General features: G+C 39.7%; 1 protein-coding gene across 6 annotated transcripts in view; it reads left to right on the plus strand.

Moving 5' to 3' along the window:
- The window catches only part of LOC139294223 (neurexin-1a), a 235,322-nt gene that overhangs the window by 100,488 nt on the left and 116,128 nt on the right, over positions 1 to 18,706 (plus strand). For 4 of the 6 annotated variants that reach the window (XM_070916064.1, XM_070916063.1, XM_070916065.1 and 1 more), the window contains 6 exons: positions 2,206 to 2,232; positions 8,094 to 8,216; positions 8,882 to 9,263; positions 10,437 to 10,627; positions 11,346 to 11,519; positions 15,337 to 15,456. In XM_070916064.1, coding sequence (XP_070772165.1) covers positions 2,206 to 2,232; positions 8,094 to 8,216; positions 8,882 to 9,263; positions 10,437 to 10,627; positions 11,346 to 11,519; positions 15,337 to 15,456 — 1,017 coding nt within the window. Of the gene's footprint in view, positions 1 to 2,205; positions 2,233 to 8,093; positions 8,217 to 8,881; positions 9,264 to 10,436; positions 10,628 to 11,345; positions 11,520 to 12,789; positions 12,817 to 15,336; positions 15,457 to 18,706 lie in introns of all 6 variants that reach the window. The other 2 variants (XM_070916062.1, XM_070916061.1) reach the window with 1 other exon arrangement.

Below are 18,706 nucleotides of genomic sequence, written 5' to 3' on the forward strand. Positions count from 1 at the left end.
TGCGGCTCTCCGCTCACTGCCAGTTGAGCACACAGCTGCCGTTGCCCAGCAGGGAATGCACGCTGCCCACTCCATCAACTAACCTCAAATCAACATCCATACATGCGTATTGCTCTAAAGGAAATTGCCCTTACAGCGCACACATTGCTGCACTCTTTCCTGGTGCTGTTTAATTTCAAATACATAATAATTCTTCAGAAGATGAGTATGGTTATAATATCACAACTCCTCTCAGCTAGTGGTTACCTAACATGATGCAGCCCTCAGGTGTGAGTTGTGGCAAATCAACGCCCTGCACACACATGTTTTTTAATTATTTGTTCACCTATGCACATACATCAGGAACTGTGTCTTAAATGAGCACAGGAAGAGACTCCCCGCCTATAGCAAAAACAAAATTGAGGACAAAATGAAAGACTGTGTGTGTGTATGTGCGGTTATTTGCTCAGGAAAGAATCCAATGACGCCTGTGAAAAGTTTGATATCTCTCAAACAGAGCAATGCCGCACAAATGATAGCCATCTATTTCTCCTTTCCACTGGCTAAACAGAAATGGGCTCCCTAAGCGGAGCCGTTTAGCGGCGCATACAAAGTAGACAGTCTGTGTCTGCTGTCAACCACAAGGAAGTATGTGTCCCACCACAGAAGACAACAGCGCCACACCCTGACAGGGCTGACAAGTCAGATCATTACGACTTGAAAAAAGATGCCCTGAAAACAACAGGTCACCATGTTTTGTTTTCTTTTGAATTAGCTTTGACACATTTCTTTTTTAGTTTGTCCCCAGCCGTCAGCCCTTGAAACGCGTCTCCCCCGTCCCTCCTTCAAAAAGGCAGAGCATTCCCTGTGAGGGTAGGCTAGTGTTGGTCTCTGGCTGTTTGCGACCACTTTTCTGCTGTGGTTGACAACACGCGACTGGCAGGGCCAAATGGGAAGGAGGGGAGGGAGTTCAATCTGGGTCATCAAGCCTTAGGAAACAGAGAGGTAAAAAAAAATATGATACGGAATGAGTGGCAGCCTATATGGTATTGCTAAGATTAGTTTGCTATTGTATTGCTGTTGTGGTTGGGATCAAGGCAAGCATTAAAACAAAATAATAGTTGTGCTGCTTCTACTAGTCTTCACTGGTGGGAGAAGCATTCAGATATTTCAAGTTAAAGTAGTAATACCGCAATTGAAAATACTCCATTGCAAGTCCTTAATTCAAAATCTCACTTAGAATTGCAAGAAATAGTATCAGCAAAAAGTACTTATCGTGCAGAATGGCTTCAGCATCGTACCATTTAATATATATAATTAATTACAGATTATTATAAATGATGCATTAACATGTAACTTTATATTTTGTTAGGTAGTAAAATCTATACTGTAGCAGTGCACCATATTTTATAAATACCATATATTTTGTGTAAAAAGTTAATCTGCAAACCAACTACTAACTATAGCTGTCAGATGAATGTGGTGGAGTAAAAAGCACAATATTTGCCCCTAAGTAGAATAAAATGTATGTCAACATCTACTTTAGTAAAGTACTTGAGTAAACATAGTGTACTTCCTCAAAAACGAATTAATTTCCCCCACTGGTAGTCTTACTTATAGCACCACCATGAATAGCAGAAGTACTAGCACAATTTGTGCATCATTTATTTAATGTGACGTTTATTACAAGTTGAAACATGATTTAGTAAATGTGACATCACAAAGAGGTGCAAAATAACCATGGCAAAAATGGTGACGTCATCCTGCAAGGGTAGATAGATGAATAGATACAGTAGATGGAGAGAATCAGAATAGCTTCCAACTGGCCCTGTCTGACCCTGACCAAAATCTGATGCTCTCATACTGTATACAATCCTATCATATCATATCCTACAAATTACAGAAATCCTCCAGCTTGCAATATGTACAAAAATGTTTTTGGCTACATGGAAAAGCAATACAAACAATGTCATATGACTAAACCTCAGCTCTTATGATTTTCTGTTCTATATTGCTGGAACATGTAAACCCTGCTGTGCTCCTCTGGCACAACTACACTGCAGTGCTTTAACAGCTCGCTGCAGCTCGGGGCCATGGGTGAGAGCATCAGAGGACGGACAGTGTCCGTGTGTGTGTCCCCAGAGGGGTGGACTGTATGCTTTAATGATGTCTGCAGCTGTAACGTTGAAAGATGAATTTATCTCTCATCTATTCTTCCCCATCTAGATTGTATCAGGATTAACTGTACCTCCAGTAAGTTACTGTTCACCTTTCTTCTTCTTCTTCGTCTTCTCTAACTCTTACTGTTTCTGGACTTTCATGTTTTAGTCTCTAGAAGTGTTGTTACGTAGCCATGTTTACAATTTCTTCTCTGCAGCCATTATATGATCCTGACATTAAAACTGAAATATATCTGACTTGCATTTTGCATTGAGATAAACTTTGCATTTTATCATCCCAAGTTCAAGAGCTACGGGTTGATAAGAACTGCTTGGTGGTGTTGTGAGCATCAGCTGTCCCGAGAATAATGAGAAGTATGGAGGAGATGGAGGGAGGCTTGAATTAATGACAAACTCAAATATGGCAGTCAGCTGTTATTCTACACCCTGAGTTGTTTCTAATTAACGAACCTTTTCACTCATGAATTCAGGCTGATATAAAACGCATGCTTTGGAAGTGCAGGTATTTTAGACATGCATGATTTCCCCTTCGTATTTATTTTTTTGGGTTTCCGTTGTACTTCAGTATTTCACGCCGGTTGTAAATTGATGAGGCCATTCAAGGCACAGAGGAAATACAGAGTGTGATTTTATTATTCTCATTAACCTGCCTCACAGAGCAGAAAGAAAGGGATAAAGAGGGAGGGAGAGGGAATAGATCTTGTTGTGGGATTCACGGTGGATGTGTGTGTGTGTGGGTTTGTGTATGCGTGTGTGTTTCAACAAAGAGGTTACATTGCAATATTTTGGGAGGTAAATATCCCTGACATTTATTATTCAGGAGCAGTGATGAATTAATAATTACTCCTTTGGAGTCATAATACGTGTGCCTTCTTCCTGTTTAATGATTCTGTAGTGACAGACACACTCTCTGTATCAGTAAATACCAACAGGACTGAGATAGTTTGAGCTCTGTGATAGACTTCCTGTGTCACATACTGTATATATGGACAAACTGTTCTCTCTGAATACACCAATGTTGGATCTCTTTGTGTGTGGTGTGTTACAGTATTTGAAGGTCATTGCCTGATGAGAAGCGGAGACTTGCAAAACAAACGCCTCCACACAGAAACACATGATGTGACCTCTAGACATGCCTCTGTGAGCCAGCCCTTCTTAACACCTTTCTAAATGCTAAATAGCATTGTTCATGCATCTTGGATTGCATCCCTTGTTTGTGTATGCAAATAAAAAGCTCTAAGCTCTAATTCCCCCTTACAATCCTTTAAAAGGTCATTCTTGGGTTTATGAGGGTGGTGTGAAGGCATAATCTGTGCATACATGGACATCAGTGGTTGTGATACTATATATATTTGCCACACATTATGACTGATTGCTTTATTTCTATGTTTATTTATTCATTTATCTCTACTAATATTTTCCAGTTCCATTTAGTTTGCTGCATCGTTTTGCTAAAATGGCTGGGGTGTTTTGTCTTGAAAATGTCTTAATGTAGTCCCTATATTCTCCATAAAAACAATACGTCTTAAATGACACTGAGCCATATTGTCACATTTGCAGAGTGAATTTTGAATGTTTTATAGCTATAAATAAATATACTGCAGATGTTTTCCACAAATAGCTAAGCTATAATTCAAAGAGAAAATATTTCGATTCCATCAACATTTGATATCATGCTAAATGGAAAGCTAATGTTTCAGTAAAATAGAGAAAAAAGCAGGAAACAGCTGGTCTTTCTTTAATAGATTCAGGCCTAATTGTGTCATAAGAAAATGTTTAATTGAAGTTCTTGGAAAGAACTGTGTTAACCCAGTGCATTTCCACTCATGAAGAGTTAGCATTTAATTTTCTTTTTCTAGTTTGTTATTTTTCTCCGTGTTATTTTTGTCCTCTTTTTTTTCCTGTGTTAATTAATGTGTCTTGTCAGGCGCTGCAGCTCCGGTCAGCTTGGTGGATGAAGAATTTCAGCACCGACTCAAAGAACACATCACTGTCAATTAGGGACCTAGGCTCCCTGGGGCTGCCCAGAGCTGTCTGAAGAAAACACTGCCACTTCGACTTAAACACTGTTAACAGGCACTGAGTGACAACAAACTAAAAATATGAACTAAAAATATCCTGTGACAGATTGGCTTTTTTTTTGTCTGCCATTCTGGTCTTCTATTATTCATTAACTTGAACTGCAAGATAATCATAATTTACAGTGTAGCCAGGATGCGGTGATGAGGGTGACTTTATGTGATTATTCTCTCCTTGACCTTCTTAGGCAACATCTCAAGGCAGTTTTTCTCTCATAATTGATCTTTTCCACGCATCAATCTTTCGTTCTTGACTTATTTAGTGTGAAAGAGCTGCAGGAGATTCTTTTACATGGATATTACACCTGTGAGCATTTTAGAAATGATAGATGAGAGGGCGATTTAAGGGGAGGATACATAGAGGGTGAAATATTTACATATATAGTGCCTGCTTTCAGCCACAGACTTAAGTTTAATTGCCGTTATTACCGATCACCTATAATGTTTGTATTGCAAAAACTTTTAATATAAATTCAAAATGCTTTGTGCTACATTTTTCTTGTAGCACTACTCAGCGTGTTTGTGGTTAGATTTAAACATTTGATCTAGACGATTGTTTTGACCACCACTGTTTCCATGATTTTGCAACCTCTTAATTCAACACATTCACCATATTTCACTCCATTGCTAAAATGCTCCAATCTTGCCAGTGTATACATTCAGATCAGTAATCAAACTGTTGTCTGATTAAAAATACTGAATAGCCTCTAGCCAATTAGAATAAATTAGAGATTTCAGGCTTGCAATGCTATAAACAAATAAAGGAAGCCTTCCAGCCTCTTACAACTAAATATTCCCCCAAACTATGGTGTAACACAGTTTAATGGTGCTCACAATTATGCTCGGAAAGGTAAAAGAGGCTTTCCTAATCGTTGGCAACAAATTATTCTATCTGCTATTTAGGTAACAATTATAGTGTAGACGAGTCAACCTGACGTTAAAAGAATTTTCTGCCTTTTGACATGAAGTGTGATCTAGTAAGTACGAAAAGTATCGGGTTGTGGAGAGGGCTGAACTTGTTATTAGACCATGAAACACCCTTCCTCCTAAAGTCTCAAAATAATAGTCAACTTTTTGATGAAACTGTTTTTTATACAACTATTCTTACAAGGCTGAAATAAGATATACATACAGCATGAGAAAAACATAAAATATCCTCCCTTTCTCTCCCAAAAAAGTTAGGCTACCCTCCATTCAGCAAAAATAAAAACGTCCACCAATTACATCAAAACCTTTCTATGTTTTTCCATGCACATGAGTAGGGGAAGAACAATGAAGTGCTTGAAATTAAGGAGCAATTATTCCGATGTTCTTTATGGTTGTATTGAATTAGTTTCATAAAGAGGCTAACATGTTGGCTCAGTGGTCCTTGTAACAAACATTAGCTACCTAAATTAAAAGCTGTGAATAAACACTGACATCGCCCAAAGTTAGAGCATGCTGAGGGACTTTCCTGTCAAGCCAGCAGGTAGTTAACATGACATGATTATGCAGTTATTGCTAAAAAGATACTCTCAGTAATGTGATGGCAGTTAGATCGAGCCGTGTTCAAAAACCTTTCAACGTGTTCAGTGCTGAGCAGTCTCCGTTTGTAGAACAAATAAACGTGAATGCAAATGGCCAGAAACTGCAGATTAGTATTGACTGTCATTATTTATTGTTTTAACACTGTTTAACCTCTGCTTGCTCAAACATTTTCACAATGGCTTTTCAGTTAGAGAGGCATTGATTGGATACGCAGGCTGCCTAGCAGGGTGGTCTGCTAAGCTTTCCTTGTCATGTGCTCTTGCTTTGATGTCTGTGTTGACGGTAATCCAGCAGTGGTGGCCTGCTGCTTGGTCAGCGATTCCCCCTTCCTTCCCTCTACCTGGGTGAGTCACAGTGTCGGGGCAGGCGGCACCAGTATCTGGCCTGTCATCCAGCCAGCCAGAGCTGATTGACTGGATAATCACATCTTCTCATGCTGCCCCGTGCCACACTTCTCCACTGTTCCCTTGGGCCTGAAGTCAATGAGGCAGGGAGAGATCACTGTAGATCCATCACTGCAGATAGATCACCATCAGTGAGGGCACTAGAGAGGACTGGGCATGGCAGACAGAGGACTAAAGGCCCTTAATGTCTGGCCAGCAGCTGACAGTTTGGACCACAGACTGCACTGCAGGCGTAAACCCAGGCCCTCCAGTAGTGAATGTTGTTCAGGAATGTGCTTCTTAATACGATTGACCTCTTTTCCCCTTCCCTTTCTTTCCTCCTTGGAGAGCAACAAGGACAGGATGATGGAAGGCAAAGATCAAGCATGCTTTCAAGTCCAACTCCATCCCATTATTTCATATCTCTCCCCCTTAATCCCTCGCCAGTCGTCTGGTTTCAATCCTGCCCCGGTGTTTAGTGCTTACAAAGCAGAACTGTGCCTCTGAGATTGAGTGTGTCCCAGTACTTTGGCACCCTCAGATTTGCATACACATTGCATCGGGGCTTTGAAGATTGCAGAAAAGGAGGGAATAAATAGCCACAAATGGGTGCAGGGGAATGGCACCCATCAGAAATGCTCCCCACAGTGGGCAAGGTATCTGCAGCCTGGGGATTTTAATACTGTCACAGTGGCGCATCCTCATTGGCCCGTTTGGTTATGTGTTCCCAGCAGGGGAACATCAGAGCTATATAGCAAATCAAAGATGCTCTGAGACCGAGGCTGCATGAAAAAATAATGTGTTGCCCCAATTGGACCAATGTTGGAATTTCTAAATGCAGAAGTGTATCTTGGAGAGATGTCTTTTTCTTTTTTCTCTCTGCTCATGAGATCGCGGAGATTTGGTGCAGTCGCTCTGATTTATCTGTGATTCTAAATTTGATCATCTTGCCTTGAGGTTTTTTGGCACCGTGATTCTGTGTGGCATCTCCATTACTGCCTGCTAGCAGTGACACTGCAATATTAAAATGTTGGTTTCAGGACTCAGTGAGGGAATGATTCAGAGATTTGAAATATTGTCACTAGTTGAATGTTATTCAGTTGAATGGTCATTTGGTAATGAAAGTGCATCAGACTTATTAATAGAATTTGTGCAGTTTCAATATAAGCTACTTGCTGCTTTTTCCAAAACACCTGTTTCTTTCAAGGGTGCTGATAAAAATCACATTCTGTATTTCCAGAATTTCCAGGGACAATGGCCTGTCTATTTAGCTTTTAAGGATTTTTCTTTTGGCCACCAATCACACTGCTTCCAAGTATTTTTTTCCGTATCGCTATTTCATTTCATGTGGTGGACATGAGAGGAATCAAATACTGGGTTGCACTGTGGGTAAACAAGATGGAGAGTGATGAGTGACTTGTTAAGAGGCTTGCTCTACCGTAGCCTTTTGATAGTTATTTGCTGCCACCAAGTGGCGTGATAGGATTGAAAGAAATCTCACAAGAAATGAGGGACCAGCTGTAATGAAAAGTCTAATTATCACATGTTTATTTAGACACTATACATTTACAGCAACGGTTAGTGTGAACATTGATGGTAAGAATAATGTGACACCCTGATTACTGCCTCCCTCCTCTTGGTTTGACGAAAATGATGTTCAGTGAGAATTCAGAGATGTGATGCCCTATCTAATGGTGCGATCAGTACAGCAAATGCAAGTCAGAATGATGTGTTTTTATGGACCATTAACTATGTTTACCTTAATGTTTTCTGCCTCTGTCAAACTACTTAACTCATCCACTCTGCCCTCCTTTCGATCTCCCCCTCTCTCTCTCTCTCTCTCTCTCTCTCTCTCTCTCTCTCTCTCTGTGTCTCTCAGCCTGTCTGTAATGTATGTGGTGTGTATGCATGCATGTGTGTTAACCGTTGTTTGGACTGTCCTGCAGGCAAAGGTCCAGAGACTATTTTTGCGGGTCAGAATGTGAACGATAATGAGTGGCACACAGTACGTGTGTTCAGGAGGGGCAAGAGTTTGAAACTGACCGTAGATGATCTGCTGCCTGTGGAAGGTACGTCTCATCCTCTGTTCCTCTGACAGAATCATACTTTTCTCCTCTAAACTTAAATTATCCATAACATTTGTTGGGTTCTCAGATTCTAGGTAAGTCATGAGCTCTATTGCAGAATGAAAGACAACGTCAAGTGTATTATTCCGTTCTGCACTGTGGAATATTGGATGTTTTGCTCATCAGGAGATATATATATATATATATAGCTGTTGATGTCCTCTAACAGGATGATGTTAGATAAATGTCTACAGGTGTCTACAAAATGTTATATAAGGCACAATGTGTTCTGAATTTTGTGATTTTTGGATAATGGGACACATTTAAGTTAATGGTACTGTTAATTTTACAACAAAACTATTTTGATGGGCCTTGTTTGCCTTAAGCAGGAGAAAATGTGAGTTATTTTAAGACATACTGTGTGTACTGTACTGTTGTGTGCTTGTCTGCTTAGAAAAATAATGTCAAGAAAACAACAAAGTTTTTATGACTAATCTGCAGTTTACACAGAAAACCGCAACTCAAAAGAAACATTTAATTAATGGAATTAATATTAGATCTCTTCAATGTCATATGGTGTTACAGTCATTAATTAGATGATCTGCAGTTGCCCCTTTAATTGCCATATACCCCCAATAACTTCCTCTCTCCCCCCCTGCTGATCAAAGGTCAAATGGCAGGTGACCACACCCAACTGGAGTTCCATAACATTGAGACGGGCATTGTGACAGAGAAGCGCTTCATGTCCATGATGCCGTCCAACTTCATTGGCCACCTCCAGAGCCTCTCCTTCAATGGCATGGCCTACATAGACCTCTGTAAAAACGGTGACATTGATTACTGTGAGCTCAATGCCATGATTGGCTTCAAGAACATCATCGCCGACCCCGTCACCTTCAAGTCGCGCTCCAGCTATGTAACCCTCAACACTCTGCAGGCCTACTACTCCATGCACCTTTTCTTTCAGTTCAAAACCACCTCCTCCGATGGCCTCATTCTGTATAACAGCGGGGATGGAAATGACTTCATTGTGGTGGAGCTGGTCAAAGGGTAAGTGGGTATATGAATGTAAAACTTCAGACCTTAAAGTGGAAAACCGTAAGACATTTTGTTCCTGTTTTAGCAGAGCTGACTGCGTTGTTGGTGCAGGAGTCATTGCTGTGGTGTTTTGTGTTTTGTCTTGCCTTGCCCTGAGATAACTCGTCAAACAACAATGTTGCCAGTGGTCTGATATGTTTGTGGGGGAATTTGTGAATGAAGTTTGATTTGGTGTGGGCGGCTACACAGCTACACAACTCTACTCTTTACACACACATTGCTTCATTAGTAGGCAGACCTACCTGCCACCAGGTGCAAAGACCAGCAAAGCTTTAAACTGTGTTGAATTAGTTTTGTATGTTTTATATTAGTGTAGCAAATGTTTATTTATGTAAGAGTCTCCATATAAATGGATTATGATTTTAATAATGCAGCTCTTCATACTATATGACAATTTCCAAACAGAATGCAGTTCTTGACAGCTTTTTATGCCATTACCATGGGAATTCAAATGTCTTTTCTTATCACCTCTGTGCCAGAATATTTACTGAAAGAGCTGTCGGCTATTACTGTTCTTTTTAATCTTCATGAAGGCACAACAAATACCCAACATAAAAAGGGAATCAACCGTTGCTGAAATGCAGCTATAGAATGACCTTCTTTTAAGTAATGCCTGAAGTAAAGGTATTATTCAATGTGCTAAACATTAAAGTCATACATTTTAATTAAAATGAGCATGCAAATCACAAATTGCCTGTAAACCAAAGAGTTTAAGACCAATTTGTTCAGCACAGCCCAGAACCTTTTGTTAACTCTGCAACCTGCCAATTATTTAGCTCCTTTTCAGACAGCTGCACTTTCTGATACTCTCATATCTACATATTTGAACGCACAGGCACACAGCAACACCACCAAGCACGCACATGCACACTCTCGCTCCAGTTTTCAGAGGTTTATTACACTTTTCTACTTCTTGATTTTATTAGTCTTGTTATAATCTGATAACTTTGTCTGTTAAGCACTTGGGTAAAAGGTGCCCTGTAAATAAACTGGATCATGCATATTTTGGGGTTTTGGAAACCTGCAATGCTATGTTTTAGTCTTTTTCACAATGCCATGCTTTCATGTCCTTCCAATTCTGGTCCATGGTTGCATCCACTCATGTTGTTAAATATCCTGTTCCAGCTACCTGCACTATGTGTCCGACCTGGGAAATGGAGCGCACTTGATCAAAGGCAACTCCAACAAGCCCCTGAACGACAACCACTGGCACAATGTCCTAATCTCCAGGGACACCAACAACCTCCACACCGTCAAGATTGACACCAAGGTCACCACTCAGACGACCACAGGAGCCAAAAACCTGGACCTGAAGGGTGCGTAGGCATAGCAAATTTATATATATTTTTTAGATTTCATTAAATTGGGGCAGCAGTGGCCTAGAGGTAAGAGAAGCAGGTTTGTGACTGAAAGGTTGCACCAGCAGGATAAACCCTGCGGGAATGGAGGAAAAAAGCAATGCATGGCCCTCACTCATTACCACCACTGAGGTACCCTTGAGCAAGGAACTCAACCCCCATCTGTTCAGCAGCCAACACAGACGGTGTGTACGTGGACCAGGGAGTTCATAGAAAAGATCATTTGTGTTAAGCAGACCAGCCCTGGTTAAAGAATTATCAGTTAATAACATAAAAATCTGGAAGGATAAACCTTGAATAACATTGTAATTATTGTTATTAAAGATTGTAACAGTATGAAGTAGATGACACATTTGTGGCTTGGACATGAAAAAAACAATATTGATATTGTGTCATACTGTAATAAGATGTCATTAAACTCAAGTAGAATAGGTCTTGTAAGCAAGACTGACAATAACTAACCTGCCCTCCTTTACTTGGACAAAAGACTTTATCAGTTATCACTAATTAAGGATAACACAAACTTTCTGGTCTCAGTCAGGAAAATTCAGCCCAATTACAATGCTGTGTTTTCAATTTGCTGGTTTCTTTATCTACGAGCATGCAATGGTAAGCTTTGCACCATGCTTTACTTCCACTAGGGGTCAGTATTGTCGTATTTGTCATTTCTGCACAGGTAACCTTTATATTGGTGGGGTTGCTAAGGAGATGTTCAAGGAGCTGCCCAAACTGGTGCATGCCAAGGAGGGTTTTCAAGGTTGTCTTGCATCGATGGACCTGAACGGGAGGCTCCCAGACTTGATGTCAGATGCTCAGGACTGTGTGGGACAGATAGAGAGAGGATGTGAAGGTGAGAAGCCCAATAAGGACACTTCAACTCTGTATGTTGCTTTTTTTCCCCTGTGGAGTTAACTGCGTGTTCTAACTAAAGCTCAGGTTCGAATGTTATTGGTTTGATTTTTGATAGATGTTCCCTTTAAATCAGATTTCACTGATAAAATCACAAAAGCTATCTTGTGATTATCTCATTTACTCTGGTTTCCCGTCATTATCACACAACTATCCTAAGGGGTCATTGCGACACCATACAGTGCTGTATTGCTGCTCAGTCTCGAACTTGTCCGACAAGGACACATTGTGAAGCACACCCACCGAGGCACCCACACTGCCAACCTGTGGCACGTAATTTAACATCCATAAAGTGTGTTAGTATTCTGTTAGAATGCATCAAGCTCTGACACTCCACCACAGGCAATCATTTCTGTTTCACTTAGCCATAATCTGATTATTCTCTCTGCCATATTTGTCCTGCCAGTGTTATTTCCCATTTTATCCCCATTCTGTTTTGCTCTATGCATGCTTGCTGGATCTAAGAGTTTGCCAGAAGCAATCCTTTTGAATTATGTATGAAGCCTTTGTTGCATGCATGAATATCATTTGCCCAGTCTAATGTGTGCACCACATCCGGAGACAATATTTGATTTATTTTTCAACTTCACTCACTTAGTTTAATTTCACAATTCATCCGCTCTTTTTCTATTGAGTACGCAACTTCTGATCTTTTCATGTTCCAGAATTACAAGTGTAATCAAATCCAGCGCCCTGTGCGGGTCTATCAAACTTGCTGTTTTCGGTTTGTGCCGCACAGTATCAATGGTCGCTCTCAGCCGGGAATGGCTTCTATGAAAACACATTCAGTGATTTGCGCTAAGGGAGTCAGAAGGAATCATATAGCTGCTGATAGTATTTGACTACAGCCGGGGCCATTTCAGAATATGCATGAGAAAAAATATGCAGTATGACTGTAAATTTTAGTGAACATAATGGACAAAGCAAAGCCACTTCCCATGATAATAACTTAATTGTGTGCTTATACTTCATACTGCTGATGCCATTTTGAGAGTAGTTGCTATTACAGTTTGGCTTAACCCGGCCTCCAATAAACATTACAATTTCCCCCCTCTGGCTCTTTCTGAGGACAGACGTCCACCTCGACCCCCGCTCTGTCTCTCCTCCTTCAACAGTCTATGTTTCTGTTTCTCAGTCTCTGACGTCTTGGTGCTTTACTAACAGCTGGTATACTTTTGCCTTTTCCTTTCCTATTATTTTGCTGACAAAAGTTGCATTGATGAAAGCTGACTTGCAAGGTAGATAGCTTTGTCTGTTTGATACAGAGTCTGATATCCCTCCCCCTTTGCATCTGCAATGCCCCTGCCCCCCCCCCCCCACCTCTCCACAGTCTCTACCTCCACACTCTCCACGTCTCCCTGAGCAAAATGACTGCCTAGTTTGAATTCACCCACCTGCCATATGAAATGAGATTCAGTCCTATAGGAATACAAGTATCATTGCCATCTTGTATCAAGGTCTATGGGGCTCACGTTTTGATTTGACATATTGTATGTTGTTTTTATTGGTCATAACTTTGGTTTTTGCAGTGTCTCTTTTTCATTCACATACTGTACATGTAAGGGATACTTTTGCATGACTAATGCTAATATTCTTAATAACAGTGTTTTCTCCTGCATGAATTTCCTATTTAAAAAAATTGAGGTTTTAACTCAAACTTCAATCATTTTTATGTTTTACATAAAATTAATCATTGTTGTTATAAGCCCCATGTTTGCCAATGTCATATTCCTGTTATAGTCTATGGCACTCTATTACCACTTTGTAAATAGGAACTATATCGAGCAGCAGGCTTCAGCCTTTTAAGATTCTAACAGTTAAAAGTATGCTGCGAAACAAATAGCACCACTGGCCAGTAATTAAAGTCAATTCAGTTGCATTTTCATAAATAAATAAAAAATAAAACTGCATTATAGTTGCTCAATTTGTAATGAACATAAATTTGAAATTAAGTAATGCAATTATTCTTTACTCTAAATGACAAAAATGGGAACTCCTCTTAAAATGTAAAATGTATTGATTCTGTATCTTAATCATTTGAGATTCTATTATTAACTAGACATATTTATAAGAATGCCATTAGACCTCTGTTGTTACACAATCATTGTTTTCTTGACTCCTAAGCCAAGCCAAGTCAAGTAAAATTAGGCCCCATTACATTTGTGACACATTGGGCTCATTATAATATGAAAGCAGTGGAATCATGAAGTAATATGGGTTTTATTCTAGTGGCAAAATGTACACTGTGTACAGCATTTTGCTTTTTGCATGTTTCAGCCTTGAGTGGGCTACATCAAAAGCTTAAACTATTAAGCAGTTACCATAGCTACTCTGAGGCTGAGCAGAAGCTACTGTGGCCGCACTTTATTCTGAAAAACAGAGAGTATAAAAGGGTGAGATTGTAATGTTTGTCTGTATTCAACAGCTGAGCAACTCTTTTTAAAATCTCACAAGAGGAAACAAATACACAATAGAATAAATACACACTTCTTCATTGTAATGATTATTAGTCAAGTGTATTCATGGGTGTTTCATGGCTGTAAAGGGGTATCTGTGTCATTATTTCAGATTATATGATGCTCATGTGTCATTAATGTAGTTCAATAATCAGTAGTAACTGACAAATAAAGGTGGCCAGAATTGTAGAGTAAATAGTCTAAATAGACCAAAATAATTCCATATCTAACAAAACTTAAAAATATATAATAATAACAACATTCATCCATACTAACCCCTGCCATTCCACTAACATTTCTCCATTAACTGAACTAACTCAGCATCATTATCACACAAACAGGCTCTCTGCAGCTGAATACTTAATGCATATTTGCTCAGACTGACAGAACAACTGACTGACTGATCCGCTGATGGAACGATGGATGATAGATGCACAAGCATGAAGATTAAACACTGACTGTAAACACACCTGGAAACACTATTACTTTGCTATTTAAAAGCACATGGATAGCTCAGGCGCCTCTGGTTTACCAGCTGAGTATCGTTGTCCTTTGACCTCGTTCATGGCCAGTAATAATATGCGTTTATGGTGATCTGTTTGCAGTCAGACAGTACTTAATACAGGTGTGCAAGATGCACTGAAGATTGTAATGTGATCATGCAAACCGTCTTCACAGGTGGTCAGGGACGCATGACAGTTTGGAGAAGGAAAGCAGAACTGGATTACAGTGTGTACTCGGTGGTGTAACAATAATCCAGCTCCATCAGATCTAGACACAATTTAAATACACGCTATTATACTGTACAAAAGCCAGATGTAAATTGGGACTGTAAGATACGTACCATGTAGTATTCTGTATTCTCCTATTCTCAAATATAAACTATAAAATAAAATATGGAAATCACCATCGACAGTTTAATCCAAGCGTTAAAATGACTTGAATTTATCTAAATGCCTCAATAAATGCTTTTTTAATGCTGTTTTTGTACATGTGTGAGCTTTTTGTTGTGTCTGTGTACTGAATACAATTAAACTCATTGAGGGTTCAGGGAGGCAGTTGGCTACAATCTGGAAAAATGTAACAGTATTTGTAGAACTAATGCAAAATATGCCTAAATACGCAATTGTTGGTGTTTGCATAGCATATGTATGTTTGTTCTGTGTATGCTTTCATTTGCAGAAGCCTATTGTCTGTATGTTCTGCGTGACATTTAATTTCACTGCAGAGTCAATGTGCAGACTCTGCTGCCTGTTATTATAAATGACTACTCACCAAGTTGCCGTTTGTCTCCATATTCAGGCCCCAGCACTACGTGCCAAGAGGACTCGTGTGCCAACCAGGGTGTGTGCCTTCAGCAGTGGGAGGGCTTCAGCTGTGACTGCAGCATGACGACATTTGGAGGGCCGCTGTGTAATGACGGTAGGATTCCACTTCCTGCTTTCTTAACTCTCGAAGTCTGAATAGTTTTTGTTCATTTCTTGTTCACACAGTCTGACAAGTGCGTAGGAAACACAACTTTTGGTAATCTTTGTGTGGCCTCTCCATAAAATTAGATGATGGGTCTTCTCATTTCATTCAAGTCCCATTAAATCACACAAAACAACATGCCTCATGTGCATCTCACAGCATTAGATGCATAATTCATAATTCATCTGTTAAGCTAATTAAATGCATTCAGGAAAATGTTGGCGTCAGACGTTTAAAGGTGGGTGTTATCATCAACAGCAGGGCCATTTATATCTCGTGCTTTCACACAGCATGCGTATTCCAGCTCATTATTGTTTCCTGTCTGCGTGCTATATTTGTGTCATGACGTTAGCCAGAAATATGACTTACTTGCTTTGTAAACTCTCCAATCGGACTAAGTGGAGGCTCAAACTGTGTGGTATACTGTAACTGGCGACTAATATGTTGTAACTTGGTCAATCAGAATGCATCTTGACACAACTTTTAATTTCAGTAGCTCTGCTTTGAATATATATATATATATATATATATATATATATTGTCTTCACTGAGGGAGTCGTGAGCAGTTGCAGAGACTTCTACATTTGTCACATCTGGCTGACAGTTCAGTGAAAGCTCATTAATGTTTGAGAGATGTACCACTAGAGGGAGCAACAAACATTGTGTTCTGCTAAAAAAAATCAACAACAACTCAATCAAGCAAAAAAAATAAATGACATTAACCAGAAATGCTCTTGTTTATTAAAATGTTACCAGAATACATGCTGTTGAGTATTGCATTGGCCAATACAGATTACATCCTCATACACACCATAAAAATTCAAACATACTTTGAGCCACATGATGCAATTTAAAAGTTCTGTGAAATTAATCTCTCTTAAAGACAGTTAAATTGGCATTTAGTTTAAGGGACTGTGTGCTCATTAATGTTTAGCTTTTGAGAGAACTAGGGTAATGTCTGCTCCACCTTTAGAAAATGGGCTACTTTCTTATGCAAAACATGCACAAGGGATTTTGTTTGGTCATTATTTTCTTCTGCAGCAGTTCACACAGTAAGGGGTGAATGGGCAAAGTGCTGAACTGCATTAAGGAGAAATGAACAGAGTGGGCACTCCGGAGTTGACACAAAAGCAGAGGAGAGAGCACTGTAAATGTTAATGCATTCTGTGTCACTTCTACCAGCTTGATAAGACCCCCGTCTTTTGTTATCAACAGAAAGTGTTAATAGATTCCCATGCAGCCTCATAGCCTGAACATATCTGCTGCCTATTATAACACTAAAAGGATTCTTCTGTCCATGAGATGTGAGCTTGAGTGTAGCTCGTCCTGATCCTAGCCCTCTCGTGCTCGATTTACTCTCCCTTTCATTCCTCAGACCGTGTTTGGATCAACAGAGGAGTAGGGCTGTGCTGGAGGTGTTGAGGGATATTTTTGATGACGAACTCCTCGTGAACCTTCCTCGTGAGTTTAAAGGGAGAAGAAATGCACTTTGGAACTTCTTTTTTTTCTTTCTTCCTGTCATACATATTCATCCTGAGCAGGCCCATAGAGCTCATTTACAGCACTGGGAGCAGAGCGGCTCATAGGACATGTATGCATATATTATATCTGAGCTGAAGTGCTCTACCTGCTGAGTCTAGTTACTGTAGCTAAAGTCTCATTATTTCTGCTGACCTGACAAAACAATAGGACGGATCAATGTGCAGGCCCAAGGGATGAAATGTCTAACTGCCAAAACACACTTTCCAAGAAATCTCTCTCAGTACGGATGAACTGAACTAGTCCTCAGAATAGTGATGCAAGACATCCTCACTCTGCCAAGGAAATCTATGAGTAGGAAAAATGAAGCTGGAGATGGTTGGGTTTTATCTGTGCTGATGGATTGTCATGGGGATAGAGGAAGCGCGGGGGGGGGGGGGGGGCAAAAGAACGAGAAAAGCATCTCTGAGGAAAATATCACTTTTTACCAGATATATTTGCATAAGCTGAAGTGCAGGCAATTTACAACAGAGCAATGGGTCTCCGAGAAAGCAACTTACATGGGTCGCTCACTGCATTTCCACATATTTCTCTAGTGGGTAGTCTTGGCACCCTGCCTTCTCACAAGGAGAAAACCTCCATTTCACAGCCCCTGGCCTCATAACATGTACAGCCAGGATGCATTGTACAGCTGTCACTCACAAATCATAGGGGAAGCAACATTGTGCCTGATAGTACAATACCATCTCATTGTGTGGCTCAAAATGTAAATCGTTTTGAGCAGAATGATGCGCATTGATACTCGTGTTCAGCTGCCTGTAAATTCACTATTAAGCTTCACTTTTTTTCTACTGTTTATAATCGGTGTGTAATCACAAGACTGAACTGTAGTGCACTCAATTTCAACGAAAAAAGAAAAACAGTATGTTACAGCGACTTGCAATTTAATTAATGTAGTGAATTTGTTAACGCAGTTTTTAGCTATTATATGAGGAAATGCTTATCTACTTAAGGAATTAAAACAATCAAATAAAAGACAGATAGCAACATTTCATTGGAAAATACAGCATATCTTGTAAAATGTTGAGTTAATGATGCTGTGATGACAAAAATACATTTGCACATATATTTTAATATAATTTAAACGTAATAAGTAATATCATTTAACAGAAGGTGAATAAGGGTGTGTTATCTGAAATACTGTGTATTCATCTTTAGAGAATTTGTCCCAAATGCCGAATTGTTATGCCACTAATGATAGTACTTTTGGCACTCTGAAAACATTGTTTTTCCTCTGAGGTTTGTCGCTATACGAAGAGAAATGGAGTATCAGTGGCTTGCCATCATTTTTTAAGCAAGTGAAGTAAAGAGAAGTGTTTGGGAAATTGAACACACAGTTCCGTGGAAAGTCCTTTAAATCAGTGCGTTGCAAGTTATTGCCACACACATGGCTTTCTGACTGTTTTGTCCTTTAGGTGATGCAGACTAACATACGATATCAGAGAGAGGAAGAAGACATTAGTGAGATCATGAAGTGACTTTCTTATTTACGCTTCTTAAGTTCCCATTTCAGAAGAGTATCTTTAAATAGAGGATGACATCAAGTATTTAGTTACCAATCATTGGTATTTTATTTTGTGAGAGCTCATATTTTTTGCAGTTTCAGTGCATACTTTTGCAAGTACTGCTACCTTTCCTCAACAGTCTACAACAAGCGTGGCAT

Source organism: Enoplosus armatus, chromosome 12, assembly GCF_043641665.1.
Source record: "Enoplosus armatus isolate fEnoArm2 chromosome 12, fEnoArm2.hap1, whole genome shotgun sequence".
NCBI classification, from domain to species: domain Eukaryota; kingdom Metazoa; phylum Chordata; class Actinopteri; order Centrarchiformes; family Enoplosidae; genus Enoplosus; species Enoplosus armatus.